General features: G+C 40.3%; 1 protein-coding gene across 1 annotated transcript; it reads left to right on the top strand.

Annotated features, from left to right (window-relative positions):
- The first annotated feature begins 573 nt into the window (after nucleotides 1-573).
- Nucleotides 574-2,214, top strand: LOC148864804 (uncharacterized). Its single transcript, XM_088977341.1, has 3 exons — nucleotides 574-1,344; nucleotides 1,443-1,615; nucleotides 1,794-2,214. The coding sequence occupies exons 1-3, from the start codon at nucleotides 760-762 to the stop codon at nucleotides 1,903-1,905; spliced, it is 870 nt and encodes a 289-aa protein (XP_088833467.1). The 5' UTR covers nucleotides 574-759; the 3' UTR covers nucleotides 1,906-2,214.
- Nucleotides 2,215-13,779: the final 11,565 nt, after the last annotated feature.

The following is a 13,779-nucleotide window of genomic DNA, read 5'->3' as shown; positions in this document are numbered from 1 at the left end:
AAGAAATGGAAAAAAACCATCTTGTAGGCCCATTATTCATTTAAATAGGAAAAAAAAAACATCTAAATTTTTAATTCTAATTTGAATAGGGAAAATTATAATTTTTTTTATTAGGTCGGGCTTCGGGCTTGGGCCCAAGTTATGATCGGGCTTGGGCCTAATATATTTCTATTAATGATGAATAAAAACCCGGCCTGGCCAAAAAACAGGTCTAGTGCTGAACTATGTAGGGAAGTGGGAACTACTTTAGCAGAACAGAACAATTCTCACACGTGAATTCAGAACGCCTACAATTCTACTCGTAAATTTCACACACGTTGGGTCTGACGTATCAAGATCTGCCAAGTAGACTCCCACTCCTTCAATTCTACAGTAATGACCCAACAGGTTTTCCCACATCATCTGTGCTATGGGACGTTGTGGGGGCAATCTTGTGGGGCTGATTTGAATTCCCTTCCTTCGTATGCAAGTTGCCACGCGTCAACACCTTATAAGTCCTCAATTTAACGCCGTCTCCTTCACTAACGACAACCACAAGGCTATATAAGTCCCATCACTTGCCATTTGTTCGTTGTCTCAAGTTCTCGGTTCTCAGTTCTCAGTTCTCAGTTCTCAGTTCCTTCCTCCCTCCCTTCCTCCCTCCCTCCTCCCTTCTTAGAACTGAATTGTTGAAAACTGTAGTATAAAAATATAGAATCAGGTTGACGAAATGTTCCACTTCTGAGGTTTCTCTCTCCTCAGTTCTCACTCTATTTCGCCATGGAAGCTGCACTTCTCAGAACCGGTTCAGCAACCCTTCGTGCATCTCTCTCTCGATCACCCAAGGTTTCTCTCTGCGATCAGGATTCCCTCCCCGGAATGTTATCCTCCGATAAAAACAAGAAAAGGGCTTCTTCTTCGAGGTCCTCTCTGCATTTCGAGAGCAAGGTCAAGCGGGTTGATAATTCGAGGCTTATCCGACGGACGCTTTCGGACTCCGACACGGTTTGGTCGGTTAACAAGGACTCAGGCTGGTTAACAAAGTTGAGTGGACTCGGATCTCTGTCTTTCCCATCGAACCCTGTGCTTGATCGCGGGAGTTCTGCTGGAGTTTTGCGGGGGAACCTCGTTGAAACGGAGGAGTTGGAATTGGCCAGTGGTGGAACGGGTAAAGGAAGCAAGGTTGGTAGAGGAGGAGACCGGGGTGATCGTGGTGGCGGTGGCAGTGGCAGTGACAGTGACAGGGGTTCATCAAGCAGCGGTAGAGCTGATCACAGCAAGATCGACGCTTGTTACCGAGAGATGCTTAAGGCAAACCCTGCGAATCCGCTTCTCTTGAGGAACTACGGCCAATTCTTGCATCAGGTACTTTGAATTGATCGATTTTATCGACTCCTACTTAAGAACTCGGGGTTCTTGATCTTCGGTTGATCTGATATTTTGCTGTTTGTTGTTGTATAAAGGTGGAGAAAGATCTGGTTAGAGCGGAAGAGTACTACGAGAGAGCGATATTGGCGAATCCAGGAGACGGAGAGTTGCTGTCTCTGTACGGGAAACTGATATGGGAAATGCATAGAGACCAAGACAGAGCTGAGTCTTACTTCGAACAGGCGGTCCATGCATCTCCTGACGATTGGTACGTTCATACTTTCAATTCCGTCCTTTTAGGTGCCAAAATTTGAAAACAAAAAGAGTGAAAAAAAAGGATTTTCAAAAGAAATTTAGAGATTGTTTCCCTCTTTTTTCTTTATGTTTTTGTTTTGATTGAATGAAATGTAATTAACGAATCACCGGTATGGTATTGATGGGTGCAGCTTTGTGCTGGGTTCATATGCCCACTTCCTGTGGGATTTGGAGGAGGAAGAAGAAGATGAAAGTCAAGCAACAGTAGAGACCAAAATACCAGCTTCGGTTGAGGCTTTTTAAGAGAGTGACGCTGTACGCAGACGCACCTGGAACTGTGGAACTTCCTCTTCTCTCTCTCTCTCTCTCTCTCTGTCTGTTATAAGGTATAGTTATATTATAGGTAGTGTTTTCTGAGAGGTCTTTCCCTGTAACGAATGAAGTAACTTTGACTAACAAAGAAAAGGCGGGGGTAGTGTAAGGAGTGAGAAACAGAGAAATTTCTATAGAGAAATGTAAGAAAGTTTCCTTCTTGTACAGAGTAAAACAGTTTATATATATTTACTGTATAATAATACATTACAATACAATGGGTTGATGACTCTTTCTCAAGTTCTGTCAAATCTCCTTTCTGTTATATAAATTAATGAAACATTAGTCGATAGCTGTTAAAGCTCTACCTAAACTAAACTCAAAGTTCAAGAAATTTTTACAACATTTGATGGTTGTGCTTTGCTCAACCGTGTTTTCTTCTTCAACTTGCACCAAATCCCCATTTTCCAGTGCAACAGTTTATGCTCAACTTGTCCAGTTTATAAATTCTCTTCCTGAGAGTTGAGAGTTGGAACAGAGAGAGAGAGAGAGAGCATTGTCTAAACTTCTAGCTAGCTTAGCCATAATCCTTCATTCTGCTTCGTGCAGACCCACCCAAGGGGGTAAAAAACAGCAGAAGATGCTCTTAGATGATTTAAATCATCATTTCAATTTTAAAATCAAAGAATAGATCAGTAATTTCTACCTCTAAACTCATTCTAAAGACTAAAAGTACAATAACAATAAATTATCCTCTATGCAGTGAATCTCTGCAATTTGACTGCAAATGAGTCTGCAATTTAAATTCACCCACAATGACTAACTGCAAATTTAATCTTACAAAACCCACAGCCCAGATAAAAAATCTATGTCAATTACAGCTACCTCTTCTTGTATTGTGTGGAACACAGTTCGATATAATTGTGACAACTGACAACTAGGTTTGCCCTTCTTTACTTGTTTTGTTAGGAGAGAGAGAAAAGGGCTGCTGGTTGTGTTTGTCCTTGTTTGGCATAAATATAACATCAAGGGCTATTAGCATAACAACCCTGTACTCAATATGGGCAAACACTCCCACCACCCAAACCAGAGAAAAACAAGTAAAGGTCAAATTTGTAACAATGACTATCATCTCTCCCATTTGATGAGGGGTGATGGTATTATATTAGTCATCCACAAATGGATAAAATCTTCATCCTCTGTTAAAGCACAATACTTCATTTGCAAACAAAGGCAAACCACACAGCAATAACAGATTCAAATAAACTCTAATTAGAGGAGCATTTATGAAGGTTGCACAAATACCAGAACAGCCTCCCGGCTTGCCTACTCATAGAATTCTGGTCTGTTGCCATGATTGGACCTTGCTTTTGATTACAAACTACAAAATTGATGATACTCCAGAATATGTATAGTTTTCAAGGATTCAAGCTTGCATCTTGCTTATGGGGAAACAAAGCACCAAAGGTTGCTTGAGCCCCCGTAACTTGTCTGTGTCAGTTCCACTGGGAAAACATCCTACACCAGATTATTCTTTAACAGAACCCCTTTTTCTTCTGCTGTCAATAATAGATTCAACCCAAAAAGCCTAATGATCTGTTGAACTTGATTTCCTGCTTTATTAATTACTATAAAAAATTGTGTGAAATTTATATACAATTTAAACCGGATCTTGTTGCTAATTGGTTGGTTTCCAATAATAAGCAGAGCATTAACAATAACCATGATCCTTAATCTTTTATGTCTTGAGAGTGCTATATTGGTGGGATGTAGGAATCCTATCAATAAGTAAAAAGGAGTGTCCCACTCACTCTTCCTTAGGATTTACATTTTGTGTTTATCCTGTTAACGAAATGATGCTGCTCATGTTCTTAAGGGAATCATAAATTCTAAAATAAATATAATGGTGCTGCAGTCAATTTTAGATTCTAAGGGTAAGGTATTCATATTGCAGTCCTAGAGTCCTAGATTATCTTCAATAGTAAACAGTGTCTTCATGCAACTTCTCTTTTATCCTCTAAATCATACCATCTTCACCTCAGTATGAATAGAAATAGACCTCAGTATGAATAGAAATAGACTTGATCCTAGCCATGGGCATCCTTTCTGTTGACAACAGTAGTAACACTTGATCTGAGGATGAATGGAACTGATTCACTCTCATATGCAAATACGATGCGCACTAAAGAGTACACTAGGATACATAAATCTGTAATGTTTACTGGGGATGAATATCAGAATTATTCCTGGTTGTGGTCATAGAATGATAGAAGATGGTACAAGGGTAGAAAAAGACGGATAATGGATAGGAATTAGATAATCATCCTAGTTGGTTTTCAGCCAAGGTGAGACTAAATCCATTTGATGGTGGGCACACAAGAAGGAGGTACATTCTTAAGTCGGGTCAATTGGACCAACTTAACCAGCTCCTTGCCTAAATAGCCATGAAGGTATGTGATGTTACTTCTCAATGGATATATTAAGGAATAAGGTATTGAACTTCAAAAGGTTTCATAGATTAATGAATTCAAACAATTCATTCTTCAGCAAAGATAAAGCAGGTTCAGTTCAATCTATTGGATGGCCAACAGATCAACAATAGCACTGGTTAAAATATCCACCCCATCAGTTATTTACAATCAGGAAAACAAATCTAATGGTCCAAAAGTGGCTTACTGATGCCATCATTTTGACCAAATGGCAGGAGTAATTCTTGGATTAACCAAAAAAAAGTGCTCTGCTACCTGAAATTGAATCAACCCACTCAACCCAGTCTATCAGCATTTGCGTCAGCCATAAAGGTGCAAAATGTAATTGGTCCTTGCAAGTTGCAAATGCCATCAATGCAAACTTTAATGGTATCCCCATCATAGTAGAGTTAAATTAGTCCATCGGATGTTCTGTAAGGAACTTAGGAACCCATGATAATCTGATTTACAAGGGGGCATTGTAGATAGTTTGATACGGACATTGTATTTGTTCTTCCTGCTCAGTTTGGGAAGAGTACAAATACAAATATGTACAGTGAAAATACAATATATAAGGTTTTGAGCTTTGAACTGTACACTTTTGTATTTGTACTTCTCCCAAACTGAGTCTCCAGGTCCAGTGAGATGAGGAACTCTACAGCAACTGTCATCTACAAGGGCTCAAATAGAAAGCAAAGCTCTTAAAAAATGCTAAAAAATTGATAGATAATAGTATAATACACACAAAACTGTAATGAATAAATAATTGTCAACCGTCTGTTATTCTGGAGCACTTGTTTAGCCTAACAAGCAATTGGAACTTGATCAACACTTCTCCCCATATTTTGGTTACTTGAGCGCAAGGATCGAGATATTGCAATGTATCGGGATATATCGGTTAATATGTATCATATTGGTAATCCTCCAATATATCTTTACACTTAGGCGGTGTTCGATACCGCATTCATCTAATGGACGGGATCATTTCAGTCCTGTCCACACCCCAATATAGCGTCAACAGGAAAAACTTGTGGATGTGTCCCCTCCACAGTTTATTTTTGATCCCATGCTTCACAGTCTCTCTGAAACCTTATTGTCTGTTTCACATTACCATTAGAGGTCTCTGCCGCCCACCCGTTGAAGCTTCTCTCTCTCTCTCTCTCTCTCTCTCTCTCTCATAGATTCATATTTCCACAGACAACCTGATGAAAAAAAGACAAATGAATGTTAGCTCATTTTTTTTATCAGACAAAACTGATGAATGTTAGCTCATTCTCCACCCATCAGTTTCTCTCTTTTTCATCAGACAAAAAATGAATGTTAGCTCAGAAATGAATGTTAGCTCATGTTAGCTCAGGAAAAACAACTGCTGTTTATCAGAAATGAATGTTAGTTCTCGAGAAAAAACAACCTGCAAATGAATGTTAGCTCATTGTTTTTAATTTTTTTACATTTATTTTCATCTTATACTACGGACCCAATTGTTGAAATACATAAACTTGTTGTAATTCTTTGTTTCCTTGTCTTTTCATGATAATGAAAATTGTGTTTTCTATTGTACAATTTCTGCAAGTATACAGATTGTGGGCAAGTAACAGTATGTGAATAGAGTGTTGATCCCTCAGGGAAGGTGTTGTCAAGTATCAAATTTTAAGATTTCTCTATTATTTAGAAATTAGAAATTCAATTCTCAAGCTAAATTAAAAAATTGATAATGCAAGTAAATAGGTTTAATTCAGAGTATTATAAAAATCCTAGGATTCGGGTTTCATCAAATGATTACCTATGACATACTTATGTTTTCTTAGATTGGTTTATTATTGTAGGAATTTATGATCAGATTTCCCCAAATTGTGTGAAGTTCTCTCTCAAGATACAACACATGTGTTTATGCTAACCGCGTGTCTACTCTCGTGATCAGGGGCAATGAACACAAACCCATTAAGATAAATGGAAATCAGTTTAACAATCACAAATGAGTGTTCTTATCTCTAAGCAACACATACCCTAGGTCAATTATCTCAATGAACTAGTATTTATGCTTCCACTCTCGCTACTTCACACAATACCTTAATTCAAATATTTAATGGCCCATTAATTACTAGCATTAAGCCCTAAGATAAAAGATAAATCCCAACAATCAACGACCCAATCAGTTAAACAAAGTATCATAGGCAAATTAAAAGACTACATCCAAATCCTAGATCAAGAAATTTAGCTACTCATATTATTGATGAAAAGAATCATTCCAACGATAAAATTTAGATTAAACATAAGTGAAATTGAATAATAACAGAGAGTAAAGTTTGACGAAAAAAAACTCTTGAATAGAAGTTGATTGAGGGGAACTCCTCGCCCTTGAATCTTTCAATTCTCCTCTCTGCCGCCTTTCTTCTCCTCCTGGGTTGCTGACTGCTTCCTTGGAGGCTGAAGCTCTCTTGGAGGATTTCTCCTTGCTCCCTTGATTGATTGATGCTAGTCTGCCCCCCCCCCCCCCCCCCCCCCTTTATATAGCTTTAGGAGGAGGGGCTGTTTTCAACTCCTTTTTGGAGTTCTTTCTCAAAAATATAAAGTCCTAATTCCTAATGATTAGTTTAGATCTAATCATATCCTATCTCTTATCTAGTAATCTCAATCTCTTTTATCTTTCTAGAATTACATTAGAAAATTAAATCTGATAGGACTCTTTGCAATTTCCTTATTCTTGTATTCGTATTGGGCTTCTGCTGCGAACTGGGCTTCCCTACGAATTTGCTCAGACTTTGGGCCCGATTTTGACTTTGATGCTGTCCGAATCTATCAAAACTCAAAACATGAAAGTTTTAGATATTTTCCTTATATTTCCAATGCATCTTGAATCATCTCAATCTGAGTTCGGATGGGAGATTTATGCCCAGATTACTATGCGGCACCGAAACTGTGCAAAATTACCCGATTAGCCTTGTTTATCTCCTGACGCCTTCTTTCATGCCCTGAATCGAAATACAAGCATAATGAGTCCAATTAACTACTAATTAAGTATAAAAGACTGAATATTTAGGGATAGAAATATGATAATTTTTATTCTTATCTTTTTCTCTTAATTATATACTATACAAACCTCTTGAAACGTTCTCCTTAAAAAAAGAAGGAAAAGAACAACTCAGAGGAAATGGAATCTATGTAACCAATGCCAAATCACTGAGATAGTCTATGTAACCAATGCCAAATCATTGAGATAGTCCGGGGAAATGGAATCTATGTAACCAATGCCAAATCACTGAGCACTCATACATCTACATATAATTTTTCTAGAATCACATACCCTTATCTAAACTTGATTGGGTTAATTTGAAGCAGCTTCATTACAGGACCTTTTATTTATTTACTTTTTTTTTAATTTGATGAAATATCTGAAGACTTGTGAAAGAGGTTTTAGGAAGGATATGTTGAAAAGGCATAAAAGAATAGTTTTAAAGCAATTCTTTTCAATATGATTGAAAATAAAACAATATCTTTTAGTGAATTGGTAGATTCCCTTAACTCCTAAAGAAAGGGAGTATGAATTGGTATATATCTATGTATGTAGCTTTCTCTGGTGCAGAGATGCCTTGGGCAGAGCCATGTTGACTGTACAAAGAATCTGTCAATGCACTCAGCTTCTCTCTCAGAGAGAGGAGGGGGGAATGCCTTAGTTTGGTTACCATGCGACTCCCTCACTGAGGATAAATTAATTTAATGAGAATTAAAAAAAAAAAAACAGAAAAAACTGTTACAGTAAAAGATAGAACATACCCTATTTTTCTAGAAGCACATACCTTATCCAAAGTTTAGGCAAACTTTGAGTACTTGGATGAATGCTTAGTTCTACTGGATAAGCTTGAAAAAGAGATAACCTCCTAGGTAGAGCAGATGCTAGGTGGTGGAGGGAGTGCAGAAACAGTCAATTTTTGGTGAAATCCTTTTACAATGTACTTATCTTGAACCAGGCAGATATATATAAATTGGCATTGAGGGTAATCCGGTTCAACCTAGAGTGGAACCCTTTGTGTGATTGGTTGCCGTGGACTGTTCTTACAGCAAATAACTGAACAATAGATGACTCCACTTTCCTAGTAAAAGCTATTTGTGTAACAACAATGAAGAAGATGATAGTATCATTGTAATCTGTTAATTGTTTGTGTCTTTATCAAATTTATTTGTTTTCTTTTTATTTTCTTGTCTTGTGAGACGTGGCTGCCACTTGGCAGGGTAGTCAATTTTTGCATCTTGACCTACAATCCAGGAAAGTAAGAATCTTTTGGACCTGCATTCTTTTTGCTGTAATTTGGTGCATCTGGAAGTGGATAAATAAATAGAAGAATTTTTTATGGTATTCAGAAGTGTACCAAAAGATTGTATACACCAATTGGAGATATGATCTTGGTTGGATTCTTGTGCATCAAGAATTCAAAGATGTCCAGTGGGAAACTTTTTGGTCATCCTTTTGGACCACTTTAGAACTGCATTGGGAAACCTCATAGTTGATTGCATTAATTGTTTCTGAAATATTTTGTAGTAAGTTTCTTATTGGATTGTGGTGCCATCTTATCACCATATCCAGAATTGCAGACCTTGTATTTCTTATATCTTAATAAAAAGGTTCTTTTTCTTTTTCTTTGAAAACAAGAAATTTCTTTTACTTTAAAAATATGCACCTATTAATATCTTTGAGTACTATTGGATGTTTATGGCTAACTCTATATAGTTGAGTTGAAGTACTATTCAATGTTTATATGATTTCTTTAAGTACTATTGATATGCTGTTAAACATGATGGAATGAGGGTTAGATGATACCCAATTATGAAAATTGTGCTACTTGGGTTAGGGTTACATATTTGATGGTTGGGTTGGGTTCATTGGATTCAGATAGGTTGGATTGGGATAGGGTTGAGGAACCTCTGTTTTGGATTGATCTCAACCCAACTTGACCAGGCCCAAGTTGCAACCTTAATTGTGCCATCAATCTAACCCAACGAGTTAAAAGCAACAGGATGGAGGCAGCAAATGAGTAAAGTGTGGGTAATTCTGTTTACTATCTGAATTGTTATGCTGAAAAGTTTCCTTTCAGTTATTTCTATTAATGTTGCTCTAAGCTCACTATTAACTCCATATTCACTGTGAATATTGGATGGACATATTAGGAAATCTTTTTTTCCATATTAGGAAATTGAGCAAAAGGGCAGTCCATGAGGTGCATGTAGATCTTTGAGATCAATGGATTTTGTGACATTTTTGTGACATCCTGATCACTAGTTATTCAGTACTTCACATACAATATCATTTTCCTCTCTAGAATTCAAAATACTTGATACTAAAACATGTATTTCTCATTTGTCATTCAATGATGCCATCTGTACATGTTATCTGTTATGTTGGCTCAAGTTTTAAACATGTCTAGTAAGGGTGTTGGAATACTAAATGTTTTATCATACTACGCTTTATGCAATTTTAGAGGGTTCTTCCAATCTTTTGAAGCTTTGTTATTTGATTTATGAATTTATTTCTCGTTGAAGATTGTTTTTCCCCTATCACTCGATCAGTTTGTTGATATTCATACCTCAAAATGCCTTTATTGTGCTTTCAATCTTTTGAACTAAGCAATCATTCATCATTTTTCTAGAAGCACATACCTCTCGAGAGGGAAGAATTGAGTACTCATATGCCATATAACTTTAGGCAAACCTTTATGATGTAGTTTTGCCATATGTTCATTCAATAAGATCAGAAGGGATTTTTAATGAAGGGGAGAAAAATCTTTCATTAGGCAAACCTTGATGATGTAACCATAGATGTAGATATTATCCTTTTCCATAAACCAATAACGTTACTAGTTATCCATCAAAAGAACTTTAACTCCTTGTTCATATAACTTTAGCTCATATGTCATATAACTTTATGTTACGGTCTGACACAGCCTTAGCTTTGCCCATACTTGGCAGACTTACGTTAGGGACATCACCGTCATTTTTGCTTGTAAGATTTTTGGGAGAATTGATGTTATCTTTAGGCAAACCACCAAAAGCTTAACGTACTCTTTGAGGAGGGGTGGTCGACCTCCTTGGGTGCCTAACCTTGGCACTCCTAGACCTTCATCCCTTGTGGGGCGGCCCTGGTTAATGGCCAGCATGGCTACCAGGGTTCCTCATGGGCGCACACATGCTCATGGGGACAGTGTTGGACCGGCACTGCGCTGCTGACACTCAAGGGAGGCTTGGCATGCAGGCCTAGCTCAAGCATGACCCTTCACCTCGCCAGCCCCTTGCCCAAGCTGATTGAGCTATCCCGTTGCCCCTAGTGCACGGGTGTGTTCCGGCCCAAGCGGTTGCCTATCATCATGGCACACAGGTGCCTGTCATCATCGACATACAGGAGACCCTTCACATCGGTGCCAAGTCACCTCTTCGGCGCACAGTCACCTTGCATTATGGTTGTCCCCCTTTAGCACGTAAGCGGTGCCTCCCATGGACCGGTCTGAGCCAGCCGAGTGCCTCGACCATTGGACTTGAGGTCATGATTCAGTGCTACTGACTTTGGTGGAGCCATCCCATCAGGCAACTCCTAGCCTCTAAGCGCATAAAGGCTTGTCCTGTCCTACCTTGGCCTGGACGCCGCACGGGTTTCTTCCGCTATAGAATTACCCCCATGATAGTTGGTATCAGAGTGAGCTAGCCAATTGCAGTCACAGTTGGTGTCAAGAAGGTTAGCCCAGAGCCAGTTGAAACAGTCTTCACGACAAGCAGCAACATTGTGGAGTGCGGTCCCTAGGCACTTCCACCCAGGATCAAGCAGAATTCTTATCAGACCTGGCAAGAGGCCATTCGTTGTTCGTGTCCCCATTCCAATGACCCTAAAACAGATTCCCTTGTGGGGGCAGACGTGTGAGCCTTGTTAGAAATGTGGGTACACTGGCCGTTGGAGCATGGCGGCCCTACACCGACAAAGTATCAGGTGGACATGCTCAGTTCAAACAGGTGGATCACTTGCAGCAGCATAAGTGCATCACAAGGCGAGTGCATGTTCGGCAACTCATGGGTAAAGTTGCCACACTCGCGTTCAAAGTGGTCAGGTCTCCTTGAGGCAGCAGTGGGGCCCCCTCGGAGTGAAGAGGTACCCGAGTCGGCGAGGCGAAGCGTAGTTTCAAGGGCCAAGAGAGCATAAGCCATGGCTAGGTTTGAGTAACCCGAATCGGCGAGGTGAAGTCTGCAGGCCAGCATGGTGAAAGGGTACCCAGGTCATCGCCAACATGAGGAGTAGACCTATCAGCATGTTCGGTAGCATCACTGAAAAGCTACCAAGAAGACGGTTGAGCCTTGAGGTAAGATGATACATGGGGCAGACCTCCGCGAAGCACCACATACATTTCTTCGAGGGCCCTTCTTTCACAGTTCAACGACATAGCCATTGCGTAGTTTGAGTAACCTCAACACTGGGGGTGAAGTTCAGGTAGGCCGGCATGGTGAAATGGTTTTGTCCCCATAAATGGACACCAATATAGGCGAGACAAGGGTTGGCCAGGCGAGCCCTGGAACTGGCCGAAGAGTGGATGGCACGGGACACAGGCACTCATTCACGGAAGGAGTCATTGTTGAGGACGACAATTAATTGAGTGGGGGAGCTTGTTACGGTCTGACACAGGCTTAGCCTTACCTACGCTTTGCATGCTTATGTTAGGGACATCACCGTCATTTTTGCCTATAAGATTTTTGGGAGAATTGATGTTATCTTCAGGCAGACCACCAAAAGCTTAACATATTCTTTGAGGAGGGGCGGTCGACCTCCTTGGGTGCCTAACCTTGGCACTCCTAGACCTTCATCCCTTGCAGGGTGGCCCTAGTTAATGGCAAGCATGGCTATCAGGGTTTCTCATGGGTGCACACATGCTCATGGGGATAGTGTTGGACCAGCACTGCGCTGCCGACACTCAAGGGAGGCTTGGCATGCGGGCCTGGCTCAAGCATGACCCTTCACCTCGCCAGCCCCTTGCCCAAGCTGATTGAGCTATCCCGTTGCCCCTAGTGCACGGGTGTGTTCCGGCCCAAGCGGTTGCCTATCATCATGGCACACAGGTGCCTGTCATCATCGACATACAGGAGACCCTTCACATCGGTGCCAAGTCATAAAGGCATGAAGTATGAACATATGGGCTCAAGACAAAAGTGGTAGATGCCCAAGGGAGATGATTTTTGTTACTTCTCGGCTTATTTAATAATCAGGCCACTGTATTGGGCTCAAGCTCGAGCTCGAGCTCGAGCTCGGCTGAAACCGAGCCGATTCGAGCTCGAGCAGCTCATGAAAAGCTCGACTCGTTGCCACCCCTAGGAGGAAGAAGAAGAAGAATAAGAAAGAGGAGAGAAAAAAATTGACAGTGGTTAACTTCGTCGGAGTTTCGATTCAGATCAGTACTTTGAACTTTTGTCGGTGGAGGGAGTGATGAGAGAGAAGGGGGAGTGAGGGTTGGAAAATTGGATTCAAGTAGAGAGAGATTTGAGGTTTTTTTTGTCATTTTGGTTTTTTCTTATATTAAATTGCGGGAATAGAATTCCAATTCGGGGGTGGGGGTCGGGAATGGCCATTCCCTAAAATGGGGGATTGCCATTCTACCTGGAATGGAAATCGGATTCTGATTCCCTGAAATCGAAATGGACCATTCCGATTCCGATTCCGGACCCCTAATCCTGTGGACCAAACATACCCTTTAGTTGAGCTTGAGCAGACCTGTTACTAGGACTGTTCATAAGAAGGCCCAACCCGCCCAACCCGACCAACCTGGACTGACCAGACTTGAGTCGATCGGGTTTCATCATCACGGGTCGGTTTCGGGTTGTGGAAATTCCTAAACCGATGATTCGGGTCAGTTTCGGTTTTCACACAAGAAAACCGAAATCAACCCGAACTGAACCGACTTAGTTCCTAGTTCAAACATGAAGTTCCAAAGCTCATTAGGCCACCTAGTTTTTGAATGGTTGCAAGAAACTTTGGATTAGTGAATAGTGATTAATGAACAACTTTTGTAATTAACTTTTCATTTAAATTTTATCATAGGAGATGGCTGAAATGATGTTCAATTTATGGTTGTTTTTAAAATTAGCAAGATTTTATCACAGGGATGAACTTAGAATCGAAACCGACCCAACCCGACTCAAACCGATCAGGTCGGTTTTGCTCAACACTGGGTCGGTTTCAGTTTCTATGTCAGGTAACCCGACCAGGTCGGGTCGGTTGAGAAAACCACAGTAAACTGACCCAACCCAACCCGTGAACAGCCCTACCCGTTACATCGCATGTCACAAATGACACCATTAATAGTAAAAGTAGCAAAAAGTAAGCAACCCTATCTTTATTAAGTTTTCATTTTGTGCCCGATATATCGGCTGA

Source organism: Nelumbo lutea, chromosome 3, assembly GCF_056320005.1.
Source record: "Nelumbo lutea isolate HS-2025 chromosome 3, American lotus-T2T, whole genome shotgun sequence".
NCBI classification, from domain to species: domain Eukaryota; kingdom Viridiplantae; phylum Streptophyta; class Magnoliopsida; order Proteales; family Nelumbonaceae; genus Nelumbo; species Nelumbo lutea.
The sequence above is the reverse complement of the archived record's forward strand: the minus strand, read 5'-3'. Positions and strand labels throughout refer to the sequence as shown.